General features: G+C 45.5%; 1 protein-coding gene across 1 annotated transcript; it reads left to right on the top strand.

Annotated features, from left to right (window-relative positions):
• Nucleotides 1-2,413: 2,413 nt before the first annotated feature.
• LOC120992366 (protein kinase C delta type-like) lies at nucleotides 2,414-14,344 on the top strand. The gene is made up of 7 exons (XM_040421345.1): nucleotides 2,414-2,819; nucleotides 5,523-5,806; nucleotides 9,245-9,336; nucleotides 9,869-10,070; nucleotides 10,575-10,718; nucleotides 11,382-11,507; nucleotides 14,216-14,344. Exons 1-7 carry the CDS (start codon nucleotides 2,414-2,416, stop codon nucleotides 14,342-14,344), a joined length of 1,383 nt encoding a protein of 460 aa, XP_040277279.1.
• Nucleotides 14,345-14,808: the final 464 nt, after the last annotated feature.

The raw sequence follows: 14,808 nt of genomic DNA, 5'->3' as shown, positions 1-14,808 counted from the left end.
TAGTAATAATTCTCCTTATAATGTGACAGTGCAAAAAATACCCCCTTGTAATGCCCCCAGTTGAGCTAATGTCCCCATAGTGCCCCCATAATGTCCCAGTATAAAATACCCCTATATAGTTCCCCCAGTAAATGCCCCTTAGTGCTCCTCTCCCCCCTTCCTGCTAGTGCCCCCCATAATGTACCAGTATAAAATGCCCCATATATAGGGCCCCAGTAGATGCCCCTCAGTGTCCGGCCTCTGATAGGCTGCCGGCCTAGTGTCCCCCATAATGCCCCCCCATCATGTGCCAGTATCAAGTGCCTCTCTCCTCCCCCCTCCACATGTCCCAGTATCATAGTGCAATCTCCCCCCCCCACAAAAAAAGTGCCAGTATCAAGTGCTTCTCCCCCCCCCCATGTGCCAGTATCAGGTGCCTCTCCCCCCCCCCCCCATGTGCCAGTATCAGGTGCCAACCCCCCCTCCCCCCCCCCAGGTGCCAGTATCAGGTGCCTCCCCCTATGTGCCAGCATCAGGTGCATCCCCCCCATATGCCAGTATCAGGTGCCAACCCCCCCTCCCCCCCCAGGTGCCAGTATCAGGTGCCAACCCCTCTCTCCCCCCCCATGTGCCAGTATCAGGTGCCTCTCTCCCCCCCAGGTGCCAGTATCAGGTGCCTCCCCCCATGTGCCAGTATCAGGTGCCTCTCCCCCCCCCCATGTGCCAGTATCAGGTGCCAACCCCCCCCCAGGTGCCAGTATCAGGTGCCAACCCCCCCTTCCCCCCCAGGTGCCAGTATCAGGTGCCAACCCCTCTCCCCCCCCCCCATGTGCCAGTATCAGGCGCCTCTCTTCCCCCCCCCCCCCAGGTGCCAGTATCAGGTGCCTCTCTCCCCCCCCCATGTGCCAGTATCAGGTGCCAACCCCCCCTCCCCCCCCCAGGTGCCAGTATCAGGTGCCAACCCCTCCCCCCCCCCATGTGCCAGTATCAGGTGCCTCTCTCCCCCCCCCATGTGCCAGTATCAGATGCCAACCCCCCCCCCAGGTGCCAGTATCAGGTGCCAACCCCTCTCCCCCCCCCCCAGGTGCCAGTATCAGGTGCCTCTCCCTCCCCCCAGGTGCCAGTATCAGGTGCCAACCCCTCTCCCCCCCCCCCCCCCATGTGCCAATATCAGGTGCCTCTCCCCCCCCCCCAATGTGCCAGTATCAGGTGCCAACCCCCTCCCCCCAGGTGCCAGTATCAGGTGCCTCCCCCCATGTGCCAGTATCAGGTGCCAACCCCCCCTCTCCCCCAGGTGCCAGTATCAAGTGCCCCCCCCCCCCCCCGCTCCCCCCATGGCAGTAACAGTCGGGTATTAAAAAAAAAAATATATAAACACTTCTACTTACCTCCATGTCAGCGATGCGATGCAGCCTCTTCCTGTGTCCCGCCCTGTATGTCCATATATGGAGTCAGTGCTTATATTTCAGAAAAGGTTTCTGCTGGGATTCGAACCCACGACCTTCTGTATCAGAGGCAAAGCATCTAACCACTAGACCATAGGAGACACCTTGCTGCTGACTGAAAAAATTTGAGACTTCTACTGTTATAGCTGGCTAAGTGTACATCTATACATATAACAGCTGCTCATTTATAGAGATATAGCAGAGCTGAGTGTGCTGGGACAGCTGTCATATAGAGATATAGCAGTGCTGGGTGTGTTGGGGCAGCTGTCATGTGTATAGCTGTACACTTAGCCAGCTATAACAGTAGAAGTCTAATTTTTTTTCAGTCAGTTGTAATGCAGCCTTTATGGTTGTGAGGGTTAATGCTTTGCCTCTGATACACACTCAGACTTTGGAGGTTGTGGGTTCGAATCCCAGACACATCAGAAGACTTTAGGAGACAGAAAGATTAGATCATATTAGTGAGGGGAGCCTGGTCAGCTGCTGTGAAGGGGCCCTGAACAGTTAAGACATCGATAGAACTTGAAAATAAACTGTCACACACGCTGCCGACGCCGGCCCCGAAGCAGCTGCTTCCCCGGTAGTTACGCCACTAGCTGGTACTATTCCTCTTGTCCCTACAATCAGACTATGTAGGAACTATATAGGTTGTCAATTTGTTCATAAATTTCCAGAGGAATGGCATAATACAGAGATTTATCATAAAGACATAATTTTTTCATCAATATGGCACATGTGTCTCCTGCCATTTTTATACTGCAAATTTCACATTTCATAAAAGTTTCCAATGTGTTCCTCAAAGCTCACAGTAAACTAAAAGCCTGGCACAAATGGCTGAACGCTATTGGCCAGTTACTGGGCACATCACAATCCATGTAGCCAAGGCAACCGTGGTGCCCGGGTCTGAATGGCAGGTGGCAGTTGGAAGTGGCAGTTGGAGTTGACTGGCGACGGTGGACATATCTGCTTACCTGATGGAAAGCGCTACGATGGATTCTGAGAAGATTGCTGCGAGGACGAGAGGAGCGAAGAAAAGGAGACACATTTCTGACTCATCGGCTGATGAGCAGAAGAAGATGGAGGAAGAAAAGAAGATTATCATCAGGAGGAAAGGAGGGAAGAAGCGTCGGACCATCCTGACCACACCTGATGAAGACACGGAGACACCCAAGAGGAGCAAGAAGAGGAAGAAGAGGATAACATCCAGCTCTTCTGAGAAGATGTCTCCTAATCAACCCATCAGTCCAGTGGAAGAAGAAGTGACTAAACAGCCAAAGTGCGGGAAGAAGAGAAAACTCATCCTCATCTCTTCAAAAGATGGAAAGAAGTCACGGATCAAGAGAGAAGATGACATCCTGAAGAAAGAAGACCAGCAGGAGGACCAGGGAGTCTCAGGTATATCCACACATACAGTAATACAGAAGCTATACATCCTGGACACATTGTTAAAACTTTACATTAATCTGTTCTGTAGAGCTGAGACCTGAGACAAGCAGAAGGAAGGGGAGTCCACATTTATAGCTGGGGTGTTACTAAGGGTGGGGGAGGGGTGCTAGCGGGCATATACCCTGGGTGCTCAGTTCCTTGGGGGCAGCAACAAGCCATTCTGTCTTTATAGATACTGGGCTAGGGCAGTGAAGTGTGAATTAGGCTGTACACAGTTCCATTTTAAGTATTTAGAGGGTCATTTATCAAACTGGTGTAAAGTAGAACTGGCTTAGTTGCCCATAGCAACCAATCAGATTCCTCCTTTCATTTTTCAAAGGAGCTGTGAGTAATGAAAGGTGGACTCTTATTGGTTGCTATGGGCAACTAAGGCAGTTCTGCTTTACACCAGTTTGATAAATGACCCCCTTAATGTTATTATATGAATTATTTCTAATCCCCCAATAGTGTCCTTATATGAGTTGTCAGCAGAGCCTGTGCATGGGGAGAATACAGGCTGTCATAAACAGCAGCCTATATTGTGTATAGTACAACATTGTAACAACCCTGCATGCATAGAAGTGATGCGACAATGTGCCCCTATTGTAAATGATTAGAAGTCATCAGGAGTTCCAGGTCCATATAAATGTAGAAGGTCACATGCCGGGCTCATGTCTACAGATCACTGACCTCCAGGGTGACTTCTAATATTCTTAATAATGTTACACCTTTCAGCTGCTGCAGAACCTCTTTCTCAATAGTTAGGCCACTGTCGCTGGGGTATTTTGGTTACTATTTGTATGTCAAACCCAGGAATACAGAACACATAAGAAATACAGAGGTTTCCATCGTCCTTTCTCTCTGTGTAGCTTCCTCTGGGTTTTGACTTACAAATACTGATCCCAAATATTGACCTGAATATATAAGTGGGAAAGTGCCCCCCAGTAATGAGCTGAAAGATGTTCTGCAGCATCTGAGCTGTGTAATGCTGTTCTGCAGCAGCTTTGACACAATCTGTATTCATTTAGTTGATTTGGGGTCTGTATTTCTTATGGGGTGTATTTATTCCAGGGTTTGTATTCAGGGGTCTGCTCTGCAGGTTTGTAAGCTTTTTGTTTTCATGGCGTTCAGTGTGTAGTAACAATGACGTTATCTTTATCCCGCGGATCAGCACAGTCATGGCGGTAATAAATGTACATTGTTTTTCTTATGTTTTACTATATGTACAAAATAAAAAACTTCTCGCGTTGTGTGTGTGTTTTTTATAGCATTTATCACGTGGTATGTTTTATTAGGTTGGAAGTTTACAGACATGGTGACACCAATTATGGTTATTTTGTTATTGCTTTTATTTTTACTGTATTTGATAAAAAGGAAAGAGGCTTTTTTAGCTTCTTTATATATATTTTTTAGATGTTATTGATCTTTTTATTAAACATTTGGCACCCACTGTGGAGCTTGCTCCATACACTCTCCTGCAGCATTTGGCATAGTGTATAGGTATATGATATGTCAGGAAGGGGAAATGAGTTGGTTCACCATTATATTTGTAATTTTTTTTTATTATTATTATTTTTTTTACATATATATGGCTATGTGAAAGGAAATTTTAAAAAGTTAAGGCTCTTGCAATGTAGAATAAAAAAACAAACAAGAAACCCCAAAAGTAAAATCATTCCAGTCCTAAAGGGGTTAAGGCACTTGGTCTGGGGTCTGTATTTATTAATGGATCTGATTTCTGCATTTACTTTGGAGTCTGGTCTATCTGTATTTATCTACAGTGCTGGATTCTGTTAAAGGGGTATTCCCACCTGAGACAATGGGGGCATATCACTGGGATATGCCCTTATTGTCTCATAGGTGAGAGACCCATCTCTGGGAAATGCACCTATCTCGTAAACGTAGCCGGCAAAGTCCAGGAGGGTGCACCACACATGCGCGGCTGCCTCCATTAATTTTTATGGGGCTGCTGCCAAAAATAGCCAAGCCCCATACAAATATCTCGGCCCCATCGAAAAGAATGGGACCATTGGCTGCGCAAGAGTGGTGAACTCCCATTCCCTTCTATGGGGAAAGCGCTTGGTGGTGGCCAAAAATGGGGAAACCTGGAGCCCTCCAGTCACCACTTTCCACACTCTCGATATAGTTGTAGGTCCCAGTGGTGGGTCCCGCACCTATCAGACAATGGGGATATATCCTAGCGATATGCGGCACTCAGAGCCCTCTCTGTGGGCACCTGCGCCCTGAAAAAAGTCTATGGTATACCAATATGCCTTAGACCTTTCCTGCCATTCATCAGCACAGGGCACAATATGAATGGCTCAGCCAGTGCATTGAATGTAGGCAGGCTATTATAGCTAAATGATAAAGTACATGGAAGATATACTATATTGATATTCAGGTTAAATTGCCATGTTGGCACTTTGGGATAAATAAGTGGGTTTTGGGTTGCAGTTTGGCCCCTTGGTCTCTAAAAGGTTCACCATCGCTGGTATAGACCCTCATTGATCACCATTTAGAGTCTATGGGACTGCTGGAGATAGCCAAGTTCTATACTTGGCTATATAAATTCGGGAGTAACAGAAGGACAAATCAATATGACCAATCCATATGATAGAAATGCCTAAGATGGGAATATCCTTTCACTTGTTTTTCTATTACTTTCTCCCCTAGTCGAGGACAGCGGTGTTCGGCCAACCTGCTCTAGAAGCACAATAATCTCCGATAACATCAGGGAGAGATTAATATTCCATCATGTGCTCGGGAAGGGAAGTTATGGGAAGGTCGTCTTGGCTGAGGACACTTCTAACCATCAGAAGTATGCTGTTAAGATCATCAGCAAGAGAGCCATGCTTGCCGACTGTGATGAGGCGGATGTGTTGGTGGAGCACCGAGTCTTACAGCTGGCATCTGGGAGCCCCTTCCTCATCCACGCGGACTTTGCATTCCAGACCAAGGTACACTACTGACAACTTCACTTTTTTCAAATGTCTCCACTTGTAACCCAGTCCACCGAAAAAGGGGGCAGCAGCCGACAGAGCGACCATCCATGTGAGAGCAAATAGGTCTGGTAGGACTGCAGGGACCCCCAGTAATCAGAAGAATGGAGGTCCCCCTTCCCCCAGGCCCCATAGCAGTTGTGTGGTTTGCCTCCACAGTAGGTGCCCACTGCCTCTGTCCTCAGGATTGCTGGGGGTTTTAGCAGTTGGACCCAGTGATCAGACACTTATCACCTATCCTGTGGAAAAGGGAAAATTGTTCCTTGTGGGAGAAAATAAGCCTTCAGGGGCTATGGCACCCCAGCAAAATCCACTGCTCACCCTCAGACCTCCACTGATCACCCACCAGTGGCCCTAAAGAGAAAACTCTTTAAAGGAGCAAATAAAGGTTATTTATTCTATGATGACAAATTATATCATTTTCTAATTTTCTATATTTGTGGAATATAAGGCTCCCCCGGGTTTAGATTACAGAAAATTAGAAAACAAAATTTTGCACTTATCAAACCTTCCCTGGTTGAGGTGACTTATTTTGGGGTCTAGTGTAGATGGGGTTAATAGATTTGGTCAGTGTGTCATCTGCTGACCATAGTAACAAACAGCAATGGTGCATGTGATCACCTTATTAAATATACCTACCCAAGTGTCTCCTGTCATTGCTCTGCAGTGTCCTGCCATGCTTCTTCTGCTGTATTATTTCATTTATTTATTTTTTGTTACCCTCTGTGATCTTCACATTGTAGAAATACAGTACACATGCCCAACTCTTCAAGGTGCATATTACACACACACACAGCTCTGCAGTACATACATTATACATACATACACATTATATATATATATATATATACACACACACACAGAATTGTTACATACACAGTAGACACATATACACAGCTCTTCTACATACACAGTATATACACAATGAACTATGCACAGGGCCGGCGCCACCTGTAAGGCGACCTAGGCAGCCGCCTAGGGCACAATTTAGCAGGGGCCGCCGGAACCGTGCGGTTTTAAAAAAAAAGCGTTGGTTAAGTGGCGGCCGGTCCTGCCGCAGGTTTTTTTCAAAAGTACGGCGGCGGGCCCTCCCCCGCACCGGGCGGCTGACGCACTGCCCGGGCTGGCGCGTCTATGATTGTGCACCGCCCGGGCACAGCCTGAAGAGAAGGACTGACGGGAGGGTAAGGGCTCTTTCACACTTGCGTTCTTTTCTTCCGGCATAGAGTTCCGTCGTCGGGGCTCTATGCTTGAAGAATCCTGATCAGTTTTATCCTAATGCATTCTGAATGGAGAGAAATCCGTTCAGGATGCATCAGGATGTCATGCTGCGCTTTTTGCTCCGGCCAAAAATCCTGAAGACTTGCCGCAAGGCCGGATCCGGGATTAATGCCCATTGAAAGGCATTGATCCGGATCCGGCCTTAAGCTAAACGTTGTTTCGGCGCATTGCCGGACCCGACATTTAGCTTTTTCAGAGTGGTTATCATGGCTGCCAGGACGCTAAAGTCCTGGCAGCCATGGTAAATTGTAGCGGGGAGTGGGGGAGCGGTATACTTACCGTCCGTGCGGCTCCCCGGGCGCTCCAGAGTGACGTCAGGGCGCCCCAAGCGCATGGATCACGTGATCACATGGATCACGTCATCCATGCGCATGGGGCGCTCTGACGTCATTCTGGAGCGCCCGGGGAGCCGCATGGACTGTAAGTATACCGCTCCCCCGCTCCCCGCTCCTACTATGGCAACCAGGACTTTAATAGCGTCCTGGCTGCCATAGTAACACTGAAAGCATTTTGAAGACGGCTCCGTCTTCAAATGCTTTCAGTACACTTGCGTTTTTCCGGATCCGGCGGGCACCTCCGGCAACGGAAGTGCATGCCGGATCCCAACAACGCAAGCGTGAAAGAGGCCTAACGCCTCTAATGTAGCGTGGCCGAGCTCTGTTCGGTCCGCGGTACAGGAGCTTTTGTTTCCTGTACCCGGCCAGACTGACAGGAAGTGCTTACTTAGTGTGCACTTCCTGTCAGTCTGGCCGGGTACAGGAAACAAAAGCTCCTGTACCGCGGACCGAACAGAGCTCGGCCACGCTCCACTAGAGGTGGGGGGGAAATGAGAGTGACAAGGGAGGGGGGGAATGAGAGTGACAAGGGAGGGGGGGAATGAGAGTGACAAGGGAGGGGGGAATGAGAGTGACAAGGGAGGGGGGGAATGAGAGTGACAAGAAGGAGGAGAGCGTGACAAGGGGCGGGGGGGTGAGAAAGAGAGTGACAAGGGGCGGGGGGGTGAGAAAGAGAGTGACAAGGGAGGGGGGATAAGAGTGACAAGGGAGGGGGGATAAGAGTGACAAGGGAGGGAGGGGGGGAGAAGAGAGTGACAAGGGAGGGAGGGGGAGAGTGACAAGGGAGGGAGGGAGGGGGAAATGAGAGTGACAAGGGAGGGAGGGGGAGAGTGACAAGGGAGGGGGGGAGAGTGACAAGGGAGGGAGGGAGGGGGAAATGAGAGTGACAAGGGAGGGGGGCAGGGGAAATGAGAGTGACAAGAGAGGGGGGGAATGAGAGTGACAAGGGAGGGGGGGTGAGAGTGACAAGGGAGGGGGGGGGAGAATGAGAGTGACAAGGGAGGGGGGGAATGAGAGTGACACTTACCTTTCTCCAGCTCCGGCACTGGGAACTCTTCTCCCCGATCCTCCTCTCAGCTGCGAATGCGCATGTGCACACATTCAAAACTATGTTCCGCGTCTTCCCACTGTAGATTTCACAGTGAGAATCGCGGAAGCACCTCTAGCGGCTGTCAGGGAGACAGCTACAAGAAGCTTGATTAACCCTAAGGGAAACATAGCAGTTCTTTTAATTTAAATGCTGAGAAAGGGGTGGAACATATGTGATGTCATGATATTGGGCAGATCATCTGATAAGGGGGAAGACGGCAATTTTTATCTTGGCTAAGGGGGTAAAAATCCTTGCACCGGCCCTGACTATGCAGCAAACCAATTATACATACACAGCACTGCTGCATGCACAGCTGATACACACTCAGTTCTGCTACACACACAGCTCATCCACACACCTCTGCTGGTTGCACCGCTTATCCATAAACACTGTATTGAAGTTATGTAACAAGATCCTTCATTGTTTATTGTGTCTAGGGCAGATTTATAGCAGCTGCAGGAAAGCAATGAAGGTTCCTATTCAATAACTGCAAGCAGAGATCCTAATAACTGAGATCTTGATATAGCAAGATTGTAAAATTATAGACTCTTTCACTATATACAAAGAATAACCTTTTCATGCTGAAAGCGGAATATCCCTTGAAGGATTACAGAAGCCACGGCTATATTCTGTCCAGTAAATGTGTAAATGTGATCTGATGGTTCAGTAATGGCGTCCTCTATGTCACAGATGCTTGTTCTACTTGGGCTGGAATACATGAGCTGCGGGGACTTTGATCAGTTCCTACGGATGAAGGGGCGGCTTGACATCCCCAGTGCAAGGTAAGGCTGAATAAAAACCTCAGCTAAACGGTTAGAAAATGACATAAAATATTAGATCCAGTGTCCGGCCTCATGCACATCACGCTGATGAGATCTGCTCCCCTGTTTGTCTGCTCTCTTCAAAAGAAGAATGGAAGACTGAGAGGGGAAACGTTCCTCCAGAAATGTCAGGGAATGTTTTTCCTCTTCCTTGTGCTGTGATCCTTCTTCTGATAGTAAAAGACAAAGAAGAGAACAGATCTCCCCAGTCTGATGTGAAGGAGCCTTAATCACATTCCCAGGTATTAAAGGAGTTCTCCGGGAATGGTTATTAATGACCATCAGCAACCCATTCTAGAACATGACTAGGACTGGTTGCTCTTTAAAACCCTGGAATAGAAGTTCATGTGATTTTAAGCCACCCTGTAGCCCTGGCCATAAGACACATTTGACAGTGATAAGAAACATTTTGTGTCTCTTATTCTAGTGACTGTTAGGAAAGAGTCTTATGTGTTATCCTCGCAATATATTCATTTATTTACTTTTCTGACAGATTCTATGCCGCTGAGCTTGTGTGTGCCATCCAATATCTCCATTCTAAGGGCATCGTCCACAGAGACCTCAAGCCTGAGAACATCCTGGTGGCTGAGACGGGACATATTAAGGTCACGGATTTCGGTCTCGCACTTGAGAACATGCTTGGAGACCGCACAGCCACCGAATATGCTGGGACAGAAGGCTATGTGGCTCCTGAGGTGAGGAAAAGGGAGTTTTCATCATTTTCACTGATATATTTGTATTGAAGGGGTTCAGAATACTGATCGCACATCCTTAGGATAGGTCTTCAACATCAGATCGGTGGAAGTCTGATTTTTGGCACCCCTGCACTTTACCTGTTTGATGGGGCCACATTGATTGTGTGAGGGCTTTATTACCTTCACACCATCTACTGATCTCAGGGATCAGCTGTTATTGCCAGGGGAAGCTCAGGGTGGCCATTCATTTCCACTGCAGTGGATTCTGGTGGAGAAACCTAATATTGCAATAGGCCCATTCGAATGAATGAGTGAGGTTCCTTCAGATGACTTTGTGGTTGCAGTTTATCTGCTGCTGGATGGAGGCAGAACATCTTGGCCTCATCCAGTTAAACACATTGTGTGACTCCATTCTACACTATGCTGGCAATCGCCGAAGCCTGAGCCCCTACAATAGTAGTCTAAGTATAATCTGTGTAGTCACTCTTCTCTCCTTCCTGGCAGATGCTGGCTGAGGAGGAGTATGGTGTCGGAGTGGACTGGTATTCATTTGGGGTCATCTTAAATGAAATGATTACCAGTCAGTGTACTTACGATCCTACACTATTTGACACAACACGCTCCGGCGCTAAAGTCATCATTAAAAAGGTCAGTATGTTACTGCATAATACTACTGTATTTTATACAATGTTACATGACAACCTGTGATAGAAGACATCTCCACCTATAATACTCCATAGTGCACCATGATCTCCTTCACTAATACTCACTACTGTAGTGTTTAGGAGGGGGTCGCCCCTCAGAGGTGCTGCTAGAAGGATAACAATACAACAACCATCATTTCTGTAGTATACATGGTGAAAATACTGGTCTCCACAAGAGGGGATGCCGAGTAGTCACCCCTGGACCCACAACCTGACCGGAGCCAACACAGACTCGGCATCGGCAATAGCACAATGTCTGACAAGAGTTAGCATTGAGGCAGACATTATAGTCTGTCTCCCATGATAACATTTTTTAGAATAACTTAGTCCACCCCTCAGAGCTTATGTAACAAGCAGCCACAGATTTCTAAAATCTCCCATTGCGGACACTACAGCCTGAGACCAGCATTTAGACAGAATAAACACTGGGGCAGATTTATCTAAACTAGCCCAAGAGAAAAGTGGAGAAGTTGCCCATAGAAATCAATCAGATTGCAGATTTTATTTCCCAGCTATTCCCTAAAAATGCAAGATCTGGAATGTGATTGGTCATTGTGCTCAAAGATCGTTAGAGTCACTAAGTTATAATTACCTTTCTCATTTTCAGCTCCTCCAGAGAGATCCTGCCAAGCGCTTAGGAGTCCACGGTAACATCAGAGGCCATCATTTCTTCCAGCATATTGACTGGGTCTCTGTGGAAGCCCTTCGGACGGCCCCACCACACATCCCTGTAGTAAGTACATGAACAGAATGTCTACACACTTCATACACTGTATATGATTCTCAATGTCAGGGGCTTGATAGGGGGACATGTTGGCAGGTGATAAGAAGGGGGGCAGAGCCACCAAGCAGTAGCAATTGTCACAGAACATGGAGGCTTAGGGATTGGGCTACTGAACTCCAGATCCAGGAATCCATGTCAGCATACAGATCTTTTATGTGCTTTCACTAGTTCACACCTTGAATGTATTTTTGTAGGTAAAGTAATAATTATTGAAAATAAATAGATATATAGGACTGGCTCTCTGTATGTGTGGTATAATATGGATAAAATGAATAAAATATAATGTAAAGTGATCACACAATTTAATTCACAAAACTCAAATTACAATAAAATCACCAAAATACATGATTAAAAACGTGAATGTAGTTTAAAACACACTGGAAAACTGCAACAACAATGTTATACAATATTTCATGGGGATAGTACAATAGTGATATTCAGTTCTTTGTATCAAATGAATCCAATAGAAGTTCCTTTATGTAGGGTTTCTCTTATATGAAAGGAAAAAAACAGTTTGAATATCGTTCATCTCAAGAAGTATACATGTGAGATTGCCGTTTGTATGTGTGGTTGTCAGTGATATCCGCAATTTGAAGAGGGCTTTATAGGAAAACGGGTTCCCAAGATAGCTATTTGCAGTCTGTCCAAGCCCGATAAAGTTGGTAAATAAATTTTTTGTAAAATAGCGACTAAAAATAGTGCATTAGACGTATGCAATAAAATTTATAAATGAAAAAAGATACTGGGCACTCTCTAGAATAAAAGGAACCTCACAATTTATTATCAATAGGACATATAAACATATAGACAATTCATTTAATACCATTAAAACACCATAACATAAAATCCGGATAAATATAATAAAATATAAAACTAGATTCCTATTAGTCTAAAAAATATATTTAGGAATAAGACCGCCTCTGATTGTTCTGGGATAAAAAGTCTTTTAAATAAATGTTCCTCCAACTTTGCTATGGAGAATGTTGCAGAAGAATGTTATAATTTATTCTATGTATTTTGTAAAAATCACATTCTCTAGATATACTAATCAATATGTTTCAATCATCTATATCTTTTTATTGTTATTTATAAATTTTATTGCATACATCTAATGCACTATTTTTAGTCGCTATTTTACAAAAGAAATTTATCAAAGCAAATAGCTGCAGCATTTATTCTTCATTGAGTAGATAGTACTAAATATCGGATATCCTATACCCAAAAAACACAGAAGTACACGAAATAACGCAATGAAACCGCATGTGAAACCGCATATGGAAAATAGAGCGAAATCCTAGAACATTGAATCCAGACCACTTTTTGGAGTTTTCTGGGCGACGTATATAAAGCCAGCCCAGAATTGGGAGATCAGCTGCCACTGAGGAAGGGGTAAGAGGTCCCCGAAACGCGTCTGGCGTAACCAGCTGATAGCTCCCACTTTGATCGAGGCCTCTTCACAGATGACATAAAGTCTGTGAACACTTTTGGGAAAAATTGGAGCGCTCCAGCGAAAATAATTCTCTTATACAGAAACTTCTGACCACAGTTCCCGCGATACCTCGCTACAATCACGAGCTAGAGGTACGTCATAGATCACGTGACGTGTGGGCGTTCTGAGATACGAATAGTCCGGACACTAGCTCTCACGATACCTCGCTACAAACCAAGTTAGAGGCGCGCCATAGACCACGTGATCCATTGGCGTCGCCTTGAATAACGCGAGACTACGCATTCAACAGCGGAACGAAAGTCAGGTATGCTGTACCAGCCCATACTTTGAACTGCCATTTGGGTTAAGGTAAGGTCCAGCTTTTCTACCTTAGTACACACAGCACTTTATTTACCAACTTTATCGGGCTTGGACAGACTGCAAATAGCTATCTTGGGAACCCGTTTTCCTATAAAGCCCTCTTCAAATTGCGGATATCACTGACAACCGCACATACAAGCGGCAATCTCACATGTATACTTCTTGAGATGAACGATATTACAACTGGTTTTTTCCTTTCATATAAGAGAAACCCTACATAAAGGAACTTCTATTGGATTCATTTGATACAAAGAACTGAATATCACTATTGTACTATCCCCATGAAATATTGTATAACATTGTTGTTGCAGTTTTCCAGTGTGTTTTAAACTACATTCAAGTTTTTAATCATGTATTTTGGTGATTTTATTGTAATTTGAGTTTTGTGAATTAAATTGTGTGATCACTTTACATTATATTTTATTCATTTTATCCATATTATACCACACATACAGAGAGCCAGTCCAATATATCTATTTATTTTCAATACTTTTCTCTGTACGGGTGATACAGCCATCTGGCCTAGAGCACCTGGTCCCTGTCGCATAGGAGTGAGCTATTCCTGTTATTTCTCTTTCCAAAGTAATAATTATATTTGTAACAAATAATTCTTGAATGAAGCTGGCTGGAGGCAGACTCCTGTAATGAGTGTAGACGACTACCCTAATTTGGCATTTAATATGCTTTATACTTCTCTAGAAAAAGTATATCTTATTACGGTGGAGGATGAGTACATAAGGTGATCATATTACATGTTGAAAATACAACCAGCATAAGCTTCATATCAGGTCAATGACCAATTGTGATGATCGTATCCTCATTTTTTATCTATTTCTTTTTCTTGTAGCCATCTATACCTCAACGCTGTTCCAATCCATTCAACCTGGACGGAATAGAGGCAGCAGCGGCCAAGAAGGGACCTTTACCATTAAAACATCAGGCCATTTTCAGAGGGTTTTCATTTGTCACCCGGTAAACCCTCCACCAGCTCTAATGTCACCAGAGCAAAATGTCCTCCTGAGCTCCTGGAGAAGATCTGGACCCTGGAAATCCCCTGCAATTGGACTAAAGGAAAACATCTTGAAGACGGACACTGATCCTGAAGCTATTCCCACTGGACGATGTGAGTATATGTACGGGCATTTGATCCAGGGACTATTTTCCCACTGCCTGATTTGCAGTCAGGAAGGAGTGTTTTTCCCCTTAGATTAGGACAAATTGGCAGATGTCATAAAGGGGTTTTTTCTCTCCTTCCTCTGGATCAACTCAGTTGCCCTCCCCTCAGTTCAGCCATTCACCTAATTCAAAGTACAATTTGGCCAACCCTTTGCGGACATATTATTTAGTAATTGATTCAGGGACTTATCTGACTGCCATGCGTGGAGTCGGGAAGGAATTTTTCCTCATTAGAAGCTGATGGCTGAGGCTCAATGAGGTTTT

Source organism: Bufo bufo, chromosome 1 (assembly GCF_905171765.1).
Source record: "Bufo bufo chromosome 1, aBufBuf1.1, whole genome shotgun sequence".
Taxonomy (NCBI): Eukaryota; Metazoa; Chordata; class Amphibia; order Anura; family Bufonidae; genus Bufo; species Bufo bufo.
This window is presented reverse-complemented; position numbering and strand designations above follow the sequence as displayed.